This window comes from Narcine bancroftii, chromosome 1, assembly GCF_036971445.1.
Source record: "Narcine bancroftii isolate sNarBan1 chromosome 1, sNarBan1.hap1, whole genome shotgun sequence".
Lineage (NCBI taxonomy): Eukaryota > Metazoa > Chordata > Chondrichthyes > Torpediniformes > Narcinidae > Narcine > Narcine bancroftii.
Window position 1 is genome coordinate 118,523,351 of NC_091469.1, and position 22,325 is coordinate 118,545,675.

The 22,325-nt window shown below is 39.8% G+C and overlaps 1 protein-coding gene across 10 annotated transcripts in view; it reads left to right on the forward strand.

Moving 5' to 3' along the window:
• The window catches only part of fcho2 (FCH and mu domain containing endocytic adaptor 2), a 241,038-nt gene that overhangs the window by 191,812 nt on the left and 26,901 nt on the right, over positions 1-22,325 (forward strand). For all 10 annotated transcript variants that reach the window (XM_069937031.1, XM_069937066.1, XM_069937035.1 and 7 more), the window contains 4 exons: positions 1,309-1,464; positions 7,243-7,375; positions 9,844-10,043; positions 12,681-12,745. In XM_069937031.1, coding sequence (XP_069793132.1) covers positions 1,309-1,464; positions 7,243-7,375; positions 9,844-10,043; positions 12,681-12,745 — 554 coding nt within the window. The remainder of the gene's footprint in view (positions 1-1,308; positions 1,465-7,242; positions 7,376-9,843; positions 10,044-12,680; positions 12,746-22,325) is intronic.

Genomic DNA, 22,325 nt, shown 5'->3' on the forward strand with positions numbered 1-22,325 from the left:
CACACTACTGACTTAAGATTCACTGGTCTATAATTACCGGGATTTTCCCTCTCACTTAAACAAAGAGATTACATTTTTCATTCTCCAATCCTTCTAGTACTACTCCTGTGGCCAGGGAGGACTTGTTAATTATAGCCAACACCTGAGCTATCTTTTCCCTCACTTCCTGTAGTAAGCTGGAGTATATCCCGTCCGATGACAGGGACTTATCTATCCAAATGATTTTAAGAAGAATGCAGTACGTCTTTCTTAACTTTGACATGCTCCAGCACATTAGCCTGTTATACACTGATCTTGCATTCACCAAGGTCACTCTCCCTAGTGAACACTAAAGCAAAGTATTCATTTCAGACTAGCCTGCCTCCAGGCACATGTTCTCCCCATTATCCCTCATCGATCCTACCTTTACTCTAGTTATCCTCTGTTCTTCATGAACCTTAGGATTTTCTTTATCCTACTTGCCAAGGTTTTCACATGCTCCCTTTTAGCTTTCCTAAAACCTTTTTTCTGTCCTGATACCATATAATTTTCATGAGCTCTTTTTGACTTGTGCTTCCTTCTTCCTCTTGTCTAGCTATCCTAACTCTCTTGTCAACCATTTACACTACCATCTTTTCCCAGTCTCAGTGGGACAAATAGATTCAAAATCCTTGAACATCTTCCACATTTCTGCTGTGCATTTCCCTGAGAACATCTGCTCCCAATTTACTTTCCCAAATTCCTGCCTAATCCTAGGATAATTAGCCCATGTACCTCAATCCTTCAAAGTAGGAGGAGGTGTTGGATGCGCCATTTGAAAAGCATATTGGATTCTAGGTCTTGTAATTAAAGGCATATGGTACAAAAGCAGAGAAGTAATTTTGAACCTGTGTAAAATAATAATTGAGTCAAAATTAAAATTGCATTCAATTCTGGTCATAATACTTCAGGAAAGTGCAAAGGTCCATGCGAGGGTGCAGAGAATATTTACTAGAATGGATTGAGAAACCAGGTTTGTTCTCCATTGAGCAAAGAAGGTGGAAAAGAAATTTGATAGAGGTAGACAAGGTAATCACCTATTTAGATAGGATAAAGAGAGGGAATCAGTAAATTGAGGGACGAGAAGATCCAGATTTAAAATTTACATCAGAAGTAATAAAGGAGATATCAGATTTTTTGGTGTTTAGTGAATAGATAAATTTTGGCATTTGGTGTTGTATGCCAGTGAGGTGGTAATTGAAACCTATATTAATAAAAAAATATTGATTTCTGTTTCATAGTTTAATATTCTTTGATAACTGTATAACTAAGTTTATGCTTTTTCTGCAGGTGCATAGTCAAAATCACTGGTGATATGACCATGTCCTTCCCAAGTGGAATAATTAAAGTTTTTACCAGCAATCCATCACCTGCTGTGCTTAGCTTCAGAATACGGAACACCAGCAAATTTGAGCAAATTCTTCCAAATGCACAGCTTGTATTTAGGTAATCTTTTTTATATTTGTGTTATCTATTAACAAAAAATAAATGCAAAGGTGTCAAGTAATTAATTTATTATATGCATTTTATTGATAAGAGTTAGAATACATGCAATTAAATGCCAGCCTCTCACTTGCACTAGAAGGTTCAAACTCATAATCCGGATTTTAGAAACATAGAAAACCTACAGCACAATACAGGCCTTTCAGCCCACAAAGTTGTGCCAAACATGTCCCTACCTTAGAAATTACTAGGCTTTCCCTTAGCCCTCAATTTTCATAAGCTCCATGTGCCTACCCAAAAGTCTTTAAAAAGACCCTATTGTATCCAACTCCATCACCGTTGCCGGCAGCCCATTCCGCATACCCACTACTCTCTACATAAATAAACTTAGCCCTGACATCTTCTCTGTACCTACTCCCCAGCACATTAAACCCGTGTCCTCTAGTGGTAACCATTTCAGCCCTGGGAAAAAGCCTCTGATTAGCCACACGATCAATGCCTCTCATCTGTCTTTCACTGTTTTTTTTATTCACTTCTATTCCATGGACCTAGTTTTGTTAATTAACATCTTGCATAAGCCTCTGTTGAATGCCTTCAGAAAATGCATATAGGTAACATCAACCAATCCCCTTCATCATCCTTCAGAGCTATCACATCAAAGCAATTCAGTCAGGTCAATCAAGCATGCTTTGCATTCAACAGATCAGTCCTTAACTCCTACTTCACTAAATGGCGATGATTTTTCACTGATGATTATTTCTAAAAGGTTCACACCATTGAGGTGAAATTAATGGGCCTTCTGAAGCCTGACATTCCCATGTATGCCTTATAGCAAGGGAGCTGCATTTGTCATTCTCCACTGATCTGACACCACTCTTGGGAAGAATAGAAAGATTGTGCTAAATAAGCCCTTCAACAACTTCCTCCTAGTTTTATTCAGCAACTCAAGATTCAACCCCTCCAGATCAGATGACCTATTCATTTTAAGAGTATAGAAAACTTACAGCACAATACCAGCCCTTCAGCCCATAAAGTTGTGCTGAATATGTCCCTTCCTTAGAAATTACTAGGCTTTCCCAGAGCCTAAGCATGGAGCCTAAGCTCCATGTACCTATCCAAAAGTCTCTTAAAGGATCCTAACATATCTGCTTTCACTACCATTGCTGGTAGCCCATTCCACGCACCCACCACTCTCTGCATAAGAAAACTTATCCCTGAAATCTCCTCTGAACCAACTCCCCAGCACCTTAAACTCATGTTCTCTTATGGCAACCATTTTGAATATTTACACGAAAAATGCCTCTCATCATCTTAAACACCTATATACTAGTTCACTCAACCTGTTTACATAAGGCATGCTCCCTAAACCAAGCAACATACTTGTAAATCTCCTCATGTTTTGAGGATGAGTGATTCAGTCAGTTTTCTTTGGAGCAACAAAAGTGAAAAGAAAATTTGACAGTAAGAAGTACAAGATTTAAGTAGAGTAAATAGAGCTAAATTGTTCACATTAGCGAAGTTGTCAAGGGAGAATGGGGCGCACAGATTTAAAATGAAGGATTAAAGATACAAGGTAGATGATGATCAGGAACTCACTGCCTGCAAAGGCAGTGGTAAACAACAAATAGAAAATGTATCGATCTAATTAAAAATCATTTTAGCTATGGGGATATATATGATTTTTTGGCAACCAAGAATGAAGCCTTTCTATGGCTTCCACATCCTCCTGGTAGTAAGATGACCAGAAATGCGCACAGTACTCCAAGTGGGGTCTGACCAGGGTCCTATATAGCTGCAACATTATCTCTCGGCTCCTAAATTCAATTCCACAATTAATGAAAGCCAATACACTGCATGCCTTCTTAACCATAGAATCAACCTGTGCAGCTGCTTTAAGCGTTCTTTGGACTTGGACCCCAATAATCTTACTATTAATACTATATTCTGCCATCATATTTGACCTACCAAAATGATCCACTTCACACTTATCTGGGTTGAACTCTATCTGCCACTTCATAGCCCAGTTTTGCATCTTATCAGTGACCTCTGACCCTCCTCCACACTATCCACAACACCCCCAACCTTTATGTCATCAGCAAACTTACTAGCCCATCCCTCCACTTCCTCATCCAGGTCATTTATGAAAATCAAAAAGAGTAAGGGTCCTGGAACAGATCCCTGAGGTACACCACTAGTCACCAAGCTCCATGCAGAATATTACCCGTCTACAACCACTCTTTGCTGTCTATGGGCAAGTTAATTCTGGATCCACAAAGCAATGTCCCCCTTGGATCTCATTCCTCCTTACTCAATAAGCCTTGCATGGGCTACCTTATCAAATGCCTTGCTGAAATCCATATGCACTAGATTTACTGCTCTTCCTTTATCAATGTGTTTACTCACATCCTCAAAAATCAATTCAAGTTTGTAAGGCATGACCTGTCCTGAACAAAGCCATGTTGACTCTTCCTAATCATGCTCCAAATGTTCATAAATTCTGCCTCTCAGGATCTTCTCCATTAACTTACCAACCACTGAAGTAAGACTCACTGGTCTATAATTTCCTGGGCTATCTCTACTCCCTTTCTTGAATAAAGGAACAACATCCATACCCCTCCAATCCTCCAGTACCTCTCCTGTCCCCATTGATGATTAAAAGATCATCGCCAGAGGTTCAGCAATCTCCTTCCTTGCCCTCCACAGAAGCTTGGAATACATCTCATCTGGTCCCAGTGACTTATCCAACTTGATGATTTCCAAAAGCTCCAGTACATCCTCTTAATATCTACATGCTTGAGCTTTTCAGTCTGCTGAAACTCATTACTACAATCACCTTAAGATCCTTTTCCATAGTGAATACTGAGGAAAAGTACTCATTAAGTACCTCTGCGATTTCCTCTGGTTCCATACACACCTTCCCACTATCACACCTGATAGGTCCTATTCTTTTACACATCTTAACCTCTTGCTCTTCACATACTTGTAGAATGCCTTGGGGTTTTCTTTAATCCTGTCCACCAAGGCCTTCTCATGGCCCCTTCTGGCTCTCCTAATTTCCTTTTTAAGTTCCTTCCTGTTAGCCTTATAATCTTCAGATCTCTAACATTACCTAGCTCTCTGATCCTTTTGTCAGCTTTTCTTTTCTTGACTAGATTTTTTTTACTCTCTTTGTAAACCACGGTTCCTGTACTCTACCATAACTTCCCTGTCTCACTGGAACGTACCAATGAAGAACTTCACACGAATATCCCCAGAACATTTGCCACATTTCTTCCACACTTTTCCCTGGGAACATCTGTTCCCAATTTAAGCCTCCAATTTCCTGCCTGATCGCCTCATAATGCCCCTTACTCCAATTAAATGTTTTTCTAACTTATCTGTTCCTCTCTTTCTCTAATGCTATTGTAAAGGAGATATAATTATGATCACTATCTCTACAATGCTCTCCCACTGAGAAATCTGACACCCGACCAGGTTCATTTCCCAATACCAATTCAAATACGGACTCTTCTCTTGTGGGGTTATCTACATATTGTATCAAGAAACCTTCCTGAACACACCTAGCAAACTCCACCCCATCTAAACCCCTTGCTCTAGGGAGATGCCAATCGACATATGGGAAATTAAAATCTCCCATTACAACAACTCTTATTACTACACCTTTCCAGAATCTGTTTCCCTATCTGTTCCTCAATATCCCTGTTCCTATTGGGAGGCCTATACAAAAACATTGGGCAAAATTTGCCCATTCCTATTCCCTACCTCCACCAACTGAGACTCCATAGACAATTCCTCCATGATGTCTATCTTTTCTGCAGCCTTGACACAACAGTGCCACGTCCCCACTTCTTTTGCCTTCCTCCCTGTCCTTTCTGAAACATCTAAAACCTGACACTTGAAATAACCAATCCTGTCCCTGAGCCATCGAAGTCTCCAAAATGGCACCACATTAGTTCCGAGAATTAATCCACGCTCCAAGATCATCAGCTTTGTTCACAGTACTCTTTGCATTAAAATAGAGACATCTCAAACTGTCCATCTGAGCGCGTCCCTTCTCTATCACCTGCCTATCACCACTCACACACTGTCTCCAAGCTTTCTCTATTTATGAGTCAACCTCCTCTTCCCCAGTCTCTACAGTTTGGTTTCCACCCCCGACCCCAACAATTCTAGTTTATACTCTCCCCAGTAGCCTTAGTAAACCTTCCCACCAGGATATTGGTCATCCTGGGATTCAAGTGCAACCTGTCAAGTGCAGGTCCCACCTACCCAAAAGAGGTCCCAATGGTACAGAAATCTGAATCCCTAGCCCCTGTTCCAATCCCTCAGCCATGCATTTATCCTCCACCTCATTCTATTCCTATACTCACTGTCTTTTGGTACAGGCAGTAATCCAGAGATTACTACCTTTGCGCTCATGCTTCTCAACTCCCTTCCTAACTCCCTCTAATCTTTTTTCAGGAACTCTTCCCTTTTCCTACGTATGTCATTGGTGCCAATATGTATCACAACCTCTAGCTGTTCACTGCAGGATATTTTGGACACGATCTGAAACATCCTGAACCCTGGCACCTGAGAGCCAAACCACCATCCAAGTTTCCTTCCTGAGTCCACAGAATCGCTTGTCTGACCCCTAACTCTAGAGTTCCCTATTGCTACTGCTCTCGTCTTCCTTTCCCTACCCTTCTGAGCCACAGTGCCAGAGGCACTGCCGCTGTTTCTTCCCCCAGGTAGGCTGTTTCCCTCCCCTCCCCCCACCACCCCCAACAGTACTCAAACAGGAGTACTAATTGTCAAGGGGCACAGCCACAGGGGTACTCACTAGTATCTATCTCTTTCCCTTCCCCCTCCTGACTGTGACCCACTTGTCTATCTCCTATGGCCCCAGGGTGACCACATGTCTACAAGCCTTTCACCCCATTATCTCTTCTACCTCTGCTTTTTGACATCCTCTTCCTTGATAAAAAAATAACTGCTCCAAAGTGCTTATTGAATGTTATATTGACACACTCTGTCTCGATGTGTATATTTTTGATCATTTAGACTGGACAATGAAGATTTTTTATTGCTGAGCATTTTTGGGTATGTTTTATGGTTTTTGGACTGCTGATCACGAAAATCACCTTAACATTTTCCCATCACATTGTTTTTTAGATATTACCTCATTTTTGTAATTCCCTGTCATATTTTAAGTCTACTAGTATATTGCCCACAAAGCAATATGTTTTGGTCAGTCTAAGTGTGTATCAATGCAGATACTATGCAAATGTTGTCTTAGGCCTGGGCATGCTTAGTCAGGATAGATGCAGACAGGCACCTCACATATACAGATATAAATTGAATGCATATTGATGCACATGTTTTCAGGCAATAGCATAGTGAATGCACATAATAATAGCATTTATTGTCTTCAGGAAGATTTAATACATCTGCTACATTTGCAGCGAGTAAAAGTTCATTTAGCGTTTCTCTAGATTCCTACGTGATACAGCAAATCTAAAATTATCTTTGTGTTCAGCTTGAAGTTGTCTTTCATAATCCCCAATTTCTTTTTCAGGAAGCAACCTTTTGAAAAAATTGTTATCCAATGTTATCAGCACCAACCATATTCTTACTTTTAACGTATCTGTAGGTTTTTGGAATCTTTTTATCTTAAGATACCATTCTCGCTCCCTTTTGTCTGCCTTGTTTATCTTTTCACCATCTTAGTTTACTATATTTAAATTGGATATGATCATTTATCGTGAGGCTTATTTGAAGTGTCATTATTTTTACTCTCAGTGATCCATCACAGAGTGACTCCAACACAAGGGACTTTTGGATGAACATGCAAATGCTCACTGCCTACCTCCAGAAAATGGCTGAACAGAATCCATCTTCTTCATACTATAATATTGATATTCTGAAATATCAGGTAGAGCATTCTGTCAGACTTCTTGTTATATGAAAGGTGTCTGGTTCACTGAGTGGTCTGCTGGGCACTGACTAGCACATTCTCGACTCCCACTTGACAAGGGCAGTAGCCTATCGCACCATCAGGAGATGGAATCTCCCAGATTTTCTGATGACAAGATGTCCTAATCTGAGTGTAACCCCAGCCCAGTGAATATTTGCAGAGAAGAGGGAATGGCAGCAGGGGGACATTGTGGATACTGGAAATGTGAAGTAAAATCAAATAATTTGGGAAATACTCAATAACTTAGTCAGTATCCGTCGAGAGAAAGACAGTTAGCATTGCTGGGCAATGACCTTTCACTATAACTCAGACAAGTTAGAAATTGAGTGAAAGAGAGCATAATAAACTCTTTAATATCAGGTGGAGAATAAGAAATATTGAATGACACATGTTGGTAGCACTGAAATAGAGGTGGTAAATGCTGGTGAATACCAACTATGGCTGTTGGTGGTAGGAGGGAGGAGGTGACACAATTGTCTTGCACTTAACTCGCATGTATGAGTAAAAATGCATTTGCTAGACAAAAATGTTCTGGATTTGATTGCCAAGGGCTACTATTGTCTCAGGGACATGTGTGACATAACTGAATTACATGAGCAATCCAGAATAAGTCCTATCCATGAAGCTTCTGAGAAAACCTTTAACAACCTTTGGCTGCAATTTTCATCAGTCAAACCTGTTTCGTTTTTTTTTCTAAATGCTTTCAATGACCCTGAAGCTACTGAGTTGTCACATAAAACAAAATCTGGTTCATTAATGTCCTTCAAACCAGCTGAGCCCATCCCAGTGTTGTCTGCCTTGTACCATTTACCACAGGAATATCTGAGTTACTACTGACACATCCCAACCTACCCTAACCCTAACCCTTGCCTACACTATCCTGCACCCCAGTGCTGGTGAAACCCCTTTGCCCACATGACAGCACCATCTCCAGCATTACGGATAAGTGATGGATTGTCCTGGTGGATGCCAATTTCTAGCTAGCAGTCACTAATTTAGGATAATTTTCTATATACATGGCAACTCTTTTATTTGGATGGAACTTCTGTTCACCAGAAGTCTTTCCATCAAGAACTTATGAAAAATATCAAGTTCAAATTTATTGTCACATTAGAGCAAAATGCAGACTGTTTGTCTTGCAAACAGTCCCAATGAGTCATCTCATACATAGTGCAGCCAGTAAGACACAATACAAAGGGCAGAGTTGCACAAAGCAAAGGCAGCATAGCTTTATAATTAGACGTTCATTCAGGAATCTGATAATGGCAGGAAAGAAACTGCCCTTGAATCTGGCAGTGCCTGGTCCTCCTTCCTGATGGGAGGGTTATGAAGAGAGTTTGGTCAGGGTGGGATGAATCCTTTAATATGTTGGCTGCTTTTCTAAGGTTGCGGATGGTAAAGATGTAGTCATTGGAGCGGACGGGGGTATGTATGATGACCTGAGTTGTATTCATAACCCTTTACAGTTTCTTGAGGTGTTGGGCGGAGTAGTTAATGTATTGTACAGTGATGTACTCAGACAGGCTACTTTCAATCGTGCATCTGTAGAAGTAGTTAGGGGATGAACCTGACATGCCAAAATATTGGATTCCACCACCACCCCAACATTAAATCCACTCTGTTCCCTCCAATCTGATCACCGAGTCCTTCCCTCATGCTCACCATTCCCCGTTCCATACCTTTCGTACTTTTACCACTCAATCTCTCTGCATCCTCTCTGAATGTCAGAGCTTCTCGCAGGTAATGGCAAGTACCCAATCCATCATCAGCTCCACAGCTGCTGGCTCAACTGGGTTTAGGAGAAGACAACTTGTTATCACATTTGAGGAAATCTGCAGAGTCCAGTGTATCACCTTGCATTAGTTACAAATACTGTAATCTTTCTTGTTATAACACAGGGGGTGGCCTCTCAGTCTTTAGGTCCATATTGTCTCCAGAAGAGCAATCCCAGAAGTTCTAATACTTCATCTATTTATTCCCCTGCAATTATTATTTCTCTCATTTCCATCAATTCCCCCATTTTATTCTTTTTGCCAGTGGTCTACAGTAAAAGACAATTTACAGTACCAAATAACTGACTAACATGTCTTTGGGATGTTACCTCCATTCTTACATGTCCCTTAAAGTGCCCTAGAATTTTTAGGTACATCAATTGCCTTGAATATGTTCTGACTCATTTTAATAGTCTTAGGAGCTGTTGGATATATTAGCTTGTCTATCTTAGCCAAATAAATATTTTTAAAAAACCTAAAATGCATTTATACATGAAGAATGGCTGTCTGCATTATTGTAGATCTCTTTGGATGTTAATTGCTTATGTAGTTTTCTCTCCATAACTTCCACAAACAAGTTGTCCAAGTGTTAAATATTTATTGCCGTACAACTTTGAAATGCACTAATGTTTCTTTCTACCACCTTTAACCCAGGTATCCTCAAATGGTATTCAGTCTACACCACTAAACCTAGCTACCTACTGGAAGTGCAGTCTTACCACTACAAATATTCGAGTAGACTACAAATATAATCCTGAAGCTATGGTAACTCCCTCTGTGCTATCAAATGTACAGATTTTGATGCCAGTTGATGGTGGAGTTACCTCAATGCAGTCACTGCCTACTGCCATCTGGTAATTTAGAAATTTGAATATTTTATGATTATCTTAAGACAATTGTGCTGTCAGAAAGAGAAAACATTTTGATGTGTGTTGCTGTAATGAAAGATTGTACTGAAATTGCAAAAGATTTATGAAATGTTCACAGAAATATGCTAATGTTTTAATAAAAATGCTAGAAATATTGTTTTCCCATGTGCATCAAATATTTTTCTGTGGTTTCCCACAGTTACACCAACCTATAGACCAGACCTCAAAGATTATTATATTTGCAATTTCCCATTCATTCTTCTTGTCTTTGATACCCTAAAGATTCATAGCACTGAAAGCCATTTGTGAAAAATTAACATATTTTCTTGAAATTGTAATCAGCCATGCTGGCTTGGCCTTTAAGATGTGTCTCTCAGGCTACCATAAGCTTAATACAAATTGTCTTTCTCCTTTAGATTTCAACAGAATATTTTGTTTCATTTTCCACTGCTATTTCTAATCAACAATTTAGATAGTATTATGCAAACAAGAAAAATGCTAAGAACTGAATTTCCTTCATTTATTTTCTTCTTGTGTTTAGAAGGGAAGATCCCTGCCGCCTGCTTGCCTTGGAAGCCTAATTTTTTTTTAGAACATTTTATACAACCTTAGAGAGTGGATTTTTTAAATGTATGAAACTCCTTATTCATATCTGGTAGCATTCAAGTAAATCTCATCTGTGCTCTTTCTAAACCAGTGACTTGCATCATAAATTGTGCTGCCTTGAATTGACAACAGAACCTCAGTTTATAAAGTTTTAGCTCAACTTGCTAAATTATATTCTATTTTTACTTCCTCAATAATGAAGTAGTCCATGCTTGCATGCAGAAAAAAATACCTAGACAACATTCATTCATGGGTGGATAAGTGCTAGGTAACATTTATGCTGTAAAAGTGCACATCCTTGAATTTCAATGTATGTGTACTGTCCTTATTATGAAACTCCATCAAAATACTCAGGGTCACCATTGACCAGAAACTCAGTAGAATCTGCCACACAAACGTTGTTGGTCAAGTGCCTAACCTGGACATATTACAGAATATGACTCACCTTCTTAGATCCCTGAAAGCTTTCTAACATCGACAAGCCACAAGGCAAGTGTATTTTGGGAAACTTCATTTGTCTGGTGCTTGACCAGAACAAAGAAGGTTGGTTGATTAGTGGCTCTTCCACCAGCTTAAATATTCTTTCCTTCTCCCACCAGCATACTGTACTGTAGAATGTACCATCTGAAAGTGTACTACAGTTACTCAACAAGGCTATGTCTACAGTAAGAAACAGTTTCCAATGACAAAGGAGGATGCCCAGTTTGATACTGGTGATTTGGGAAATGTAAAGGCTGAAGCAATATTAAAAAGAGTTCCAAAGTTAAATTTGTACCTTAATGCTGCATACAAAATTCCCCGACATGTGGCTCTACCATTAGGAAGTATAAAGACAACAGCAGCATGGGAATATCACTGCCTGCAGGTTCATCTCAAAGTCACATGCCATTCTGACTTGGAAATGTATCATGATTTGTTTTTTGTTGTTTGTTCTAAATCCTGGAAATCCCTACCCAACAGCACTGTGGGAATATCTTCACAAGAGGGACTGTTATCATCAAGAAGGCAGCTCACCACCTCCTTCTCAAGGGCATAGGGGTTGAACAATAAATTATGTCTTTACCAGATCCCAAAAATTGAATAAATTAAAAAATATAATTTCAAAGCATAGTTAATTAATTCTAAAGCACCTTAGAATATCCTGAAATCAAGAAGTATTATTTTCTCACTCAAGGTGTATTAGGGGTCAAGAATTCACTGTTGAATGCATAGCAAAGATAGATACTGATTCTTTCAACAGTAATTTGGATGTGCACCTAAAGATCAATGACTCACAGGACTACGTACATGGTGCTGGAAGATGGTATTCGTTTGGATAGTTCTTCTCTGATGAACAGAAAAAAAAAAGTTGCCTTATTCTGCTAGAAATTCTTTTAAGATTTATGACCAGCAGGTTAAAAACCAGTGACAAGAATAAAGAAAGAAACTTCCCACTAATCCTTTTTTAAAATTTATTCCTCTGTTTTTTGATGCCTCTGCCAGGGAAAGTACTTCCTTCCTGTTTACCTATTGAGGCCTGTCATTATTTGATACAGTCGAATTATCTCTTCCCTCAGTCTTCTTTGTTATGTAGAAAATAATCCAACTTCATCCAATCTTACTTCATAGCTATAATTTTCCAGTGCTGGGAGCATTGTCATAAATCTCCTTGACACCCTCTCAACCTCGTATAAATGTCATTGGATTGAGAAAATTACTTCTCAAACACTTTTGCCATTGACTAGCACTCTCTAGTATAAGCTGGAGAAAGGAATGGAGCAATCAGGTTCCAAAATATTTTCAAAATAACTGGATCCAATTTTTTTAAAGATGCTAGAATCAATTTTAGGACCTCTCCATGCATTTTGACTGCCTACTCACCTGTTATGCTGCCATATCAGCTGCATCAGGCTTGATCCAGGAACTTGGCATGGTGGATAATTGGAGAAAAGAGTGATATAGAAAATAAGATAACTGATTTAACTTGAAGTATTTGTATAAATATTGCAGTATTTTTATTGTCCTTGTTTGATTCAGGAATCCAGAACAGAAGAAGGCCTTATGGAAGCTACCTGAAATTTCAGAGAAATCAGGCAATGGAGGTATGTAAGAAATATGAACCACTTACTTCCTTGGTCCAGGAAGAAGAACTTCATTTATTCTCAGCAGCAAGCCTGAACAAATTTTAAATTGCTATAATTAATAAAAATGAAAAAAAATTACGTTTGAATCGAAGTTATGTTGAGTATTACACACCAGTCCCTGCCACAGTATTAATATCACGACCACTAGTTCACTTTCCCACCTTAAACCTGAACATAAGCAGAAAATTGTGTTTTTATTGACCCAAAGTTGAACAGCCAATTCAATTTTCCTAGAACACTACAGCACAGAAGCAGATTCTTCGGCTCATCTAGTCCATTCTGAACTATTTAGTCCCATCGACCTGCACCTATAAGACATAGAAGCAGAAATAGGCTATTCAGCCCATCAAATCTGCCCTACTATTTAATCATGAGCTGATCCATTTTTACACTCAGCCCCACTGTCTGGCCCTCACAACCTTTGATGCCCTAGCTATCAATCTCGGCCTTAAATGCACCCAATGAACTGGCCTCCACAACTGCCTATGGCAACAAATTTCAAAGATTTACCACTCTCTGGCTGAAGAAACTCCTCCATATCTCTGTTCTAAGTGATGCCTCTTGCCCAAGACTTTCGTGTCATGTGAATCAACCTTTCTAAATATACTCTGTCCACATTTTTCAGTATATGAAACGTTTCAAAGACACCCCCCTCCCCCCTCCATTCTCCTAAATTCCAACGAGAACAGAACAAGAGCTGTCAAATGCACCTCATCCGATAACCCTTTCATTCTCGGAACCTCCTTTGAAACCTCTCCAATGTCATGACATCCTTTCTTATATGATGAGCCCAAAACTGCTCACAATTCTCTGAGATCTCTCTAGTGCCTTATAAAACCTCAAAATCTCATTTCTGGTCTTATGCTCTATTCCTCTGAAACAAATGCCAGCATGGCATTTCCCTTCTTCACCACTGACTCCACGTGCAAGTTTACTTTCAGGCTATCCTGCACAAGGGCTCCCCGGCTCCTTTGCATCTGGGTATTTTCAATTTTCTCCCCATTTAAAAAATAGTCCCCCATTTTTTTCCTACTAAAGTGCATGTATTTCATTTGCCACTTTTCTGCTCATTCTCCTTGTCCAAGTCCTTCTGCAGCCTCCCTATTTTCTCAAAAAAATGTCAGTACAGCTTTTTCCACTCCAGAGTCAATGGCCTAATAATTTAGTTATAGAGTGTATGTTTTTTTTTAATGTGGAATAAGATTGAATTTTAGTGGATAAGGAATTGCTGAACTCAATTGGTAAGTTACAGTGTGCATTGTGGCTAATGAGAATTTCAGTTGTGTGGTACCAAGTCTATAACCAATAAATACCTGAAGCATAGAAAGTGTCTCGAGGTGTGATTGAGGTGTGAAATAGGTTCACATATGCAATTACTACATTGCACAGATTATGCACTAAGGATTTCTGGACAGAGTTTGATGAGTGAAGTGAAGTTTTCAAACTTTTTCCAACTCTGAAAGCAGGTCCTTGGGGAATCACTTCAGATATACATCTTCCTGGACATCATCTCCATTGCCAATATTTTTCAATCTTTGGTAACGTCCTGGTGTTTGGAACATGAAAGCATTCTCTAGGGGTTCAAAGTGGCATAAAGAGTTGCAGGGAAAGCTGTGAAAATGGTTAAAGAACATGTGGGAATCTAGGCTGTATTATTGAAAGCATCAAAACATCTAAAATAGGAACAGGAGAAGGCTATTCAGACCTTTGAACTTGCTCTGCCATTCAATGTGATTATGGCTGATAATACGACTTCAGTACTCGATTCTTGCTTTCACTCCATAACCCTTGATCCCTTTGGCCAATAGAGCTACATCCAATTCTTTAACAAACTGACCTCAACCACTTTCTAGGGTAGTGAGTTCCACAAGTTCACAACTCTTAGAGTGAAAAAGTTTATCATCATCTCAAACCTAAATGGCTCACTCGTCCTTAGAATGTGACCCCTTGTTCAGGTCTTCCCCAACATTGGAAACAATCTTCCCACATCTCACCGGTCTAGTTCTGTCAGGATTTTATATGTCTCAACCAGATCCCCTCTCATTTTTTCAAATTCTAATGATATAACCCTTGTCTATCCAGACTTTCTCCATGTCAATCCTGCCATCCAAGGAATCTGCCTTACCTCTCTGCACTCCCTCTATATGACGAATGACTTTTTTCAGATGAGGAAACTGAAACTGCACATAATACTTAAGGTGTGGCCTCACTAAAGCCCTTATTCAAACCCATTTGCCATAAAGACCATATGCCGTTGGTTGCAGGATGAAGTTGCAGTGGCCACTTTGGCTCATCACAATGAAATCCCCAACCTGCTGCGTGGTATCTACAAACAGAAACAGTGGTGTAACTTGGATTGGTGTCACCTAGTGCAGTAACTCACGGTTTAACCCCCGCCCCCGCACGGTCCTCCTGTACCAGACCATACAGTAATGCTTTCTGTGCTAATGTTACTCGTAAATCGTAATTCCCGTCGATCACTGGATGTATTGGCAATAATAGTGAGATAAACAACTAGCAAAATTAAAATTGTACCTTTAAATTACAATATCATACGCACAGTTACATTATTTATATCTGAGCGGAAGCCTATTTTGATTATTATTCTTTTCCTTTAATTACTACTGCCTTCTCAAAAAAGTGATTGATAAAGATTCACAAATACTATTTGCCACAATATTGTAGATAAAACATCAGAAAATTTGACAAAAGCCATGACTATAAAAACACTAGCAGCAACTGCAGAAGCCTAATAGCCTGAATACGCTTGAGATTGTCTGATATCGGAAGCTATGCAGGCTCAAGCCTGATCGGTACTTAGAGGGGGACCACCTCGGAACACCGGGTGCTTTGGTTTCTGTGAGAGGCGCTGAATAAAGTAGTGGCTCTCTATCTGCCTTACAGTAGACAAAAATTAAAGAATTTCAGGTATGTTACATTCTAAACGTAGTATTGCAGGACAATAATGGAATCTTTACCTTTACAACAACAGCATGTGCTTGTAGCACTTGCAGACGAAACGATGTGATTCAAACCATCATTGTAATTGAGTAATAACAACAGATCTGACCAGAGGGCATTAGAAGGTACAAAAAGGAAATATGCATAGAGTTACAGCCTTGTAGGTATATTGATACATAAAAGCTGGGCTTACAAAAAATGTTTTTGTTGGTATAACTAACTACAGGGAGATTTTTATTTAAAAAATAATACATTTCTGCTGAAACACTACACAAAAACTTTATAGACAGTGAAATAGGTATCACCCAGTGTGGTCATCAACCCCCTAGTGACACCAATGATTAGGAAACTCTTGTCAAAATACAAAACGCAGACTGGACTTTCAAATTAGCAGATCGGATTGGTAAGATTCTGTGCAGTTTAAACCTAAAGAAGCAGGACAGAGACGTGGCACCAGGACACCATTCCAAACTCAACGATCTAGCTGGGTGGCCTTATCTCCTTCAGGGCAGACAGAGACACTGCTGCTTCTGGCAAGACTTGAGGAGGGGACTGTGAGTTTACATCAATGAGAACTGGTGCACCAATGTCTCAGCAGAGACCAGAGTTCCTCCTGGTGAAATATTGACCTTTTACCATGTAATTCTCAGCCATGCTGACTGCTGCAGTCTAAGTTTCATCTTTGGCTAATGAGTGTGAAGCCATGAAGGAGCTTTATGATGCCATTTACGAAGCCCAGACTTCCCACCTGATGGTGTCATGATTGTTGCTGACGACTTCAATCGTCCCAACCTGAAAACAGGCTTACCATGGTTTCAACAGCATTTGAACTTTGCCACTAGAGGAGAGAACACCCTGAATCGGGTAAACACCAACATTCCTGGTGCATACATGTTTGCACCCTACCACTATCTTGGTTACTCAGATCACATATCTGTCTTGCTAATCCCAGCATAAAGACCACTGGCAAAGCAAACTAGATCAGTTTGCAGGGAGATCAGGCGGTGGCCCGGTGGCGGGGTGGGTGATGGGGGGGGTCCAGGGCTATAGCAGCACTGCAAGACTGCTTTGAGTCCATAGACTGGATCTGTTTCAAGGAGACAGCCAACTACAATGGTCATATAAACATAGAGGAGTACATGACCTCAATTAATGGCTACATCAGCAAGTGCATTGAGGATGTCGAGATCAAATGCTTCACAACCAGGGCTAACCAGAAACCATGGTTGGATGCAGAAGTCCAGGACAGAGTGTAGGATAGCACTAAGTTCAGCCAGGGCTAAACTCTCCCGTGCAATCCGCAAAGTAAAGTGGGGGTATGCACGGAAGATCCACAGACAGCTGTGTGACACCGGTGACACGAGGCGCATGTGGCAAGAGATCAAGACTATTATGGATCATAAGTCAGCCTTGCGAATTAAGGACAACAATACCTCCCTTCTGGACAGATGGACGCCTTCTACGCACATTTTAATGAGAAGTACAGGTTGATGTCAAAGACAGCTCCATGTCCCCCTGATGAACTGGCCCCCTCTATAACCGCAGCCAAGGTGACAAGATCCCTATCCAAAGGTGAATCCATACAAGGTGGTGGGATCTGACAACGTACCTGGTCAGGTACTGATGGACTGCATAGGCCAATTGACGGAGGTCTTCACAGATATCTTCAACACCTCACTTCAGCAGTCCATTGTTCCTGCAGAGTTGAAGACAGCCACCATCATCCAGGTACACAAGAGAGTAACAATAACAGGCTTCAATGACTACTGGTCTGTGGCACTGACCTCCAACATTATGAAACGCTTCGAGCATCTGGTGATGGAACACATTAAAGCACACCTTCCAGAGATGCTGGATCCATTTCAATTTGCCAAAAGAAGAATCTGTTCCACAGACGATACTATAGCCTTCACGCTTCACTCCATCCTGGCCTACCTGGAGAACAATGCCTCTTCTGCCAGGTTGCTGTTCGTTGACTTCAGCTTAGTGTTTAATACAGTCATTCCCCAGAGCCTGGTGGAGAAGTTGTTCTTGCTGGGACTCGACACCCATTTCTATAATTGGATCCTGAACTTCCCAATAGAAAGACCACAGTCTGTCGGTAGCAGAATACCGATCACTGTCACACTGAGCACTGGCACACCTCAGGGCTATGTGCTCAGTCCGCTCCTGTTCACGCTTCTGACCCACGATTGCTTTGCCAGATCCAGCTCCAACAGTGTTATCAAGTTTGCAGATGACACAACAGTAGTTGGTCTTATCAGCAACAACAAGGAGTTGCACTACAGAGAAGAGATGGAAAATCTCATGAAATGGTGCGAGAATAACAACCTGAATCTGAATGTGGAAATGTCGAAGGAGATGATCGTGGACTTCAGGAGGACCAGGAATGATCACCCTCCACTATACATCACCTACTCTGTAGAGAGAGAGAGAGAGGAGAGAGCACCTAGTTCCTTGGAGTTCACTTAACTAGTGACCTATCGTGGACACTCAACATCTCCTCACTTGTCAGGAAGGTACAATGCGGCTGCTCCCCCTGAGCAGACTGAAAGCGGGCAAGGCTACTGGCCACCACTATGCCATCCTTCTAAAGAGCATCCTAGCCAACTGCATCACAGTGTGGTACAGTTGCTGCAGAGAAATGAATCAGAGATCAATCCACAGGATCATAAGAATGACAGAAAGGATCACTGAAATCTTCCTCCCCCCCCCCCCCCCCCCGCCAATCCTAGTGATCTACTGGGGTTTTTGTCTTTTTGTCTGAAGAGGGCGCACAAAATCATTGAGGACCCCTTCCACCCTGCACACAGTATCTTTCAGCTGCTCCCATCGGGCAAGAGGTGCACGAATATCAGATTCAACACCACCAGGCTGAGGAACAGCTTCTTTCCATGGGGAATGAGAATGCTGAATGACCAAAGGAACCGCTCACATGAAACAAGCAAGACTTTCATTTGTACAAAACAATATTTATGTTTATCGAGATAATACTTGTCCTGCATATGTATTATGTCTGTATGCCTGGTTGTGTCTCTACATGGTTTTACATCAAGGGCTGAGAACGCTGTTTCGTCAGGTTGTATTTTTACAATCAGATGACAATAAACTTGTCTTGACTCATTTTCTAGCTGCCTGCAGTTACCTGCATTTCAGTGTTAAATGATTGTTGAACCCTTACACCAAGTCTCATTGCACCTTCCCTTTGCTTAATGTTTCACCATTCAGATAATAATCACCATTCATATTTTGCCACCAAAGTGGATCAGCTCATTTATCTACACTATACTGCATCTGTCAGACTCTTGCCCATTGTGTTAATGCGTTCAAATCACCCTGCAGCTCTTAGAATCTTCCTCACTGCTCACTCTGCCACCCAGCTTAATGTCACCTGCATATTTAGAGATGCTGACATACATTCCCTTCATCCAGATCAGCCATTCTCAATCTTTTTTATGGCTATGGCACCATTAGGACTCTGCTCAAATTTAATGGGCCCCTTCCCTGAGAAGCAGTCAAGTTTTGGTTTCTTCTGCACTTCTCTCCTACCAACTATATTAAAAAATATATTAAAATATTTTAATTTATATGGGGTGAAACGAAAACAAGGCTTTTACTTCAATTTGCACCCGTTCCCCCATCAGGGGACTCGGTGTAGGACCTGATGCCCTCAATAATGCTTGGGACAAAGACACTTTTTCCCTTTATTTACCCCTGTGCTGCACAGTTTTAAATTTGTAAATCAAACAATTCACATGTAATTAAAATACACATTATTAAATATTATTTGTATACATTTTGGTTTGACCCTTTAGAAATTACAGCACTTATTATACATAGTCCCCTCATTTCAGGGCACCATAATGTTTGGGACATTTGGCTTCACAGGTATTTGTGAGTCGGTGTTTGTGAGTACTCATGTATGCTTAATTGCCTCATTGGTGCAGTTATAAGCGAGCTAGGCTTGCTTCTAAGCTTTTGATCACCTTTGGAGTCTGTAGTTGCCAATTTTCCACATGAGGAGCAGAGTTGTGCCAATGAAAGTCAAAGAAGCCATTATGAGGCTGAAACACAGTAGGAGACATCACCTAAACCTTAGGATTGCAAAATGAACAGTTTGGAACATCATAAGAAGAAAGAGCGTACTTTTGAGCTCCATAATTGCAAAGGAACTGGTAGGCCAAGGAAGACTTCTACTACTGATGACAGGAGAATTCTCATCATAATGAAGAAAAATCCCCAAATCCCTGTCTGACAGATCAGAAACATTCTTAAGGAAGCAGGGTGGATGTATCAATGACTACTGTCCGCAGAAGACTACACGAACAGAAATACAGAGGCTAGGCTGCAAGATACAAACCATGGCAAATGTGGTTTGCTTTGGATCTTTGGCAGTTCCTCCACACTTTGCTCTGCTTTTGTATACGGACAATAACATATTAATATATTAATACTTTCAAAAGAATGATCAAAAGAATGATGAACAAAATTATCTGGTCCATCTTCATTTTGCTCTGGTTCTACAATACAAAGCAAATTCAATTCAAATATGCAGAAAAGGATCTTGGCTTAAAGGTTGTTACTATGGACACATACTCATGGAATTTGTAAACAATATTCTAGCTGCTTGCAATTTATAACTCGTTTTAACCCTTACAATACCAGCCCCTTATTATATCTGAAAAGAATAATTACCATTACAAAGAAAAAATCAAATATAGTAATACTTGGGGTAAATATTCAAAAGAAAGTGAAAGTCATTCATTAAATCTTTCTGCTTCTTGTAAAAAAAAACAGATTTTGGTAATTGGTCTGTTCATAAAGTCATTTTTAGTCTTAATCATTTTAAGTTTGCCCTGGCCCTATCCAGTGCTTAAACATGATTCCAAGGTTCACTTTCTTGAGGGTACAAGATGGGACTTTTTTCTCTTTTTCTTTTTTTTCTGTGGTTGGTCATAGAAAAGGTAGGACTCGTGTGACATTGGTTCCTCAAGCTCAACAGCCACTCTGGTTTCTATTGCATTTTCCTGTAATTCCAGATCCAATTTTGCAACATCCAGTTCAGTCTCATTTTCTGACAATTTATCTTGAAGTCTCATTAGATTCTGTCTCTGCATTTAATTCTTTCATTAGGAAGGTAATTATCCCATGATCTTCTGAGAAGTTAGTAACTTGACTTGGAGTAAAATGGTTATTTGATGCTATGGTACCTCTGCTTTCAGCTTCAGATGTTTGAATTTTTTCCACTTTGCTTTCTTGCATTGTTGAAATGTAATATTCCTTTCTTTCTGCTGTTACGAGCCCAAAGGACCCCAAACCCAGCAGCAATAGACATTCACCAAGACAAGTAATTATTTAAACAAAAGTTGTTTTTAATTAACTTTAAACATGAAAACAGAATCAAACTTTAACTTATCTCTATACTTAACTAACCCAAATTAACTTAATTCTAAGCACACATGTATGTAATGTGTGTGTAAATTTAAGAAACTCCATTCTGAGTTTGAAGGTCTAATAATATCATTTCTCAACATATATTCCACCTCCTGATCCATGATTTTACTTTTCTGAATGTTTATTCTGTATGGGTGTTGTTTAATGGGACTTGCTTCTCCGACATCCACATTGTGATAAATCACTGATGTCCTTTTTGGAACATCAAGAAACAGATTTGTGTACTTTAAAATTAATTTCTTCAACTGCATCTGTTCTTGTGACTTAAGATGAACTAACTTTTCCTCCAAATTTTCCAAAATTGCTGAGTTAGACAGACGCACAGGAACCATGGTTTCTTTAAGGTTACCCTCAGAAGATTTTGATTCCATAATCTTATGATCCACCACTTCCTCCACTCTGTCAACAGCCAACACCTCTGATAAAGATTGTTCTCCACTACCATTATCCTTATAATAAGGTTTCAACATATTTATGTGACATACCTGAGTTTTATTCCTTCTATCTGGAGTGTTAACATAGTTAACATCATTCAATTTTGATTTAACTGTGTACGGACCAGAAAATCTAGCTTTCAAAGGATTGCTAAGTGTTGGAAACAAAATCAAAACTTTACTTTTTATCTTAAAATTCCTCACCTGAGCTTTTCTGTTAAATAAACGCTTCATTTATCCTGATCCATTTCTAAATTCTCTTGAGCCAAAGTCCACACTTTTTGTAACCTATTCCTTAAATTTAGAAACATAATCCAGCAAGTCCAACTGCACATCCTCATTAACCCACTGTTCTTTTATCAACATCAAAGGTCCTCTAACCTGATGTCCAAACACAATTTCAAAAGGGGCTGAAACCTAATGACTCCTGCACAGCCTCCCTTGCTGCAGATAACAATAAATGAATTCCAATCTTTCCCTTTTTCCAAACAATAAATCTTCATCATATTTTTAAGAGTAGAATGAAATCTTTCCAAAGCTTCCTGAGTTTCAGGATGATGTGCAGATGAAGTGATCTGTTTTATAACCAACTCATAAATTAACTGTTGAAACAGCCCAGACATAAAGTTGATCACTTTGAATTTCTTTAGGTAATCCAAAAACTGAAAAATCCTTCCAGAGCCTTTACC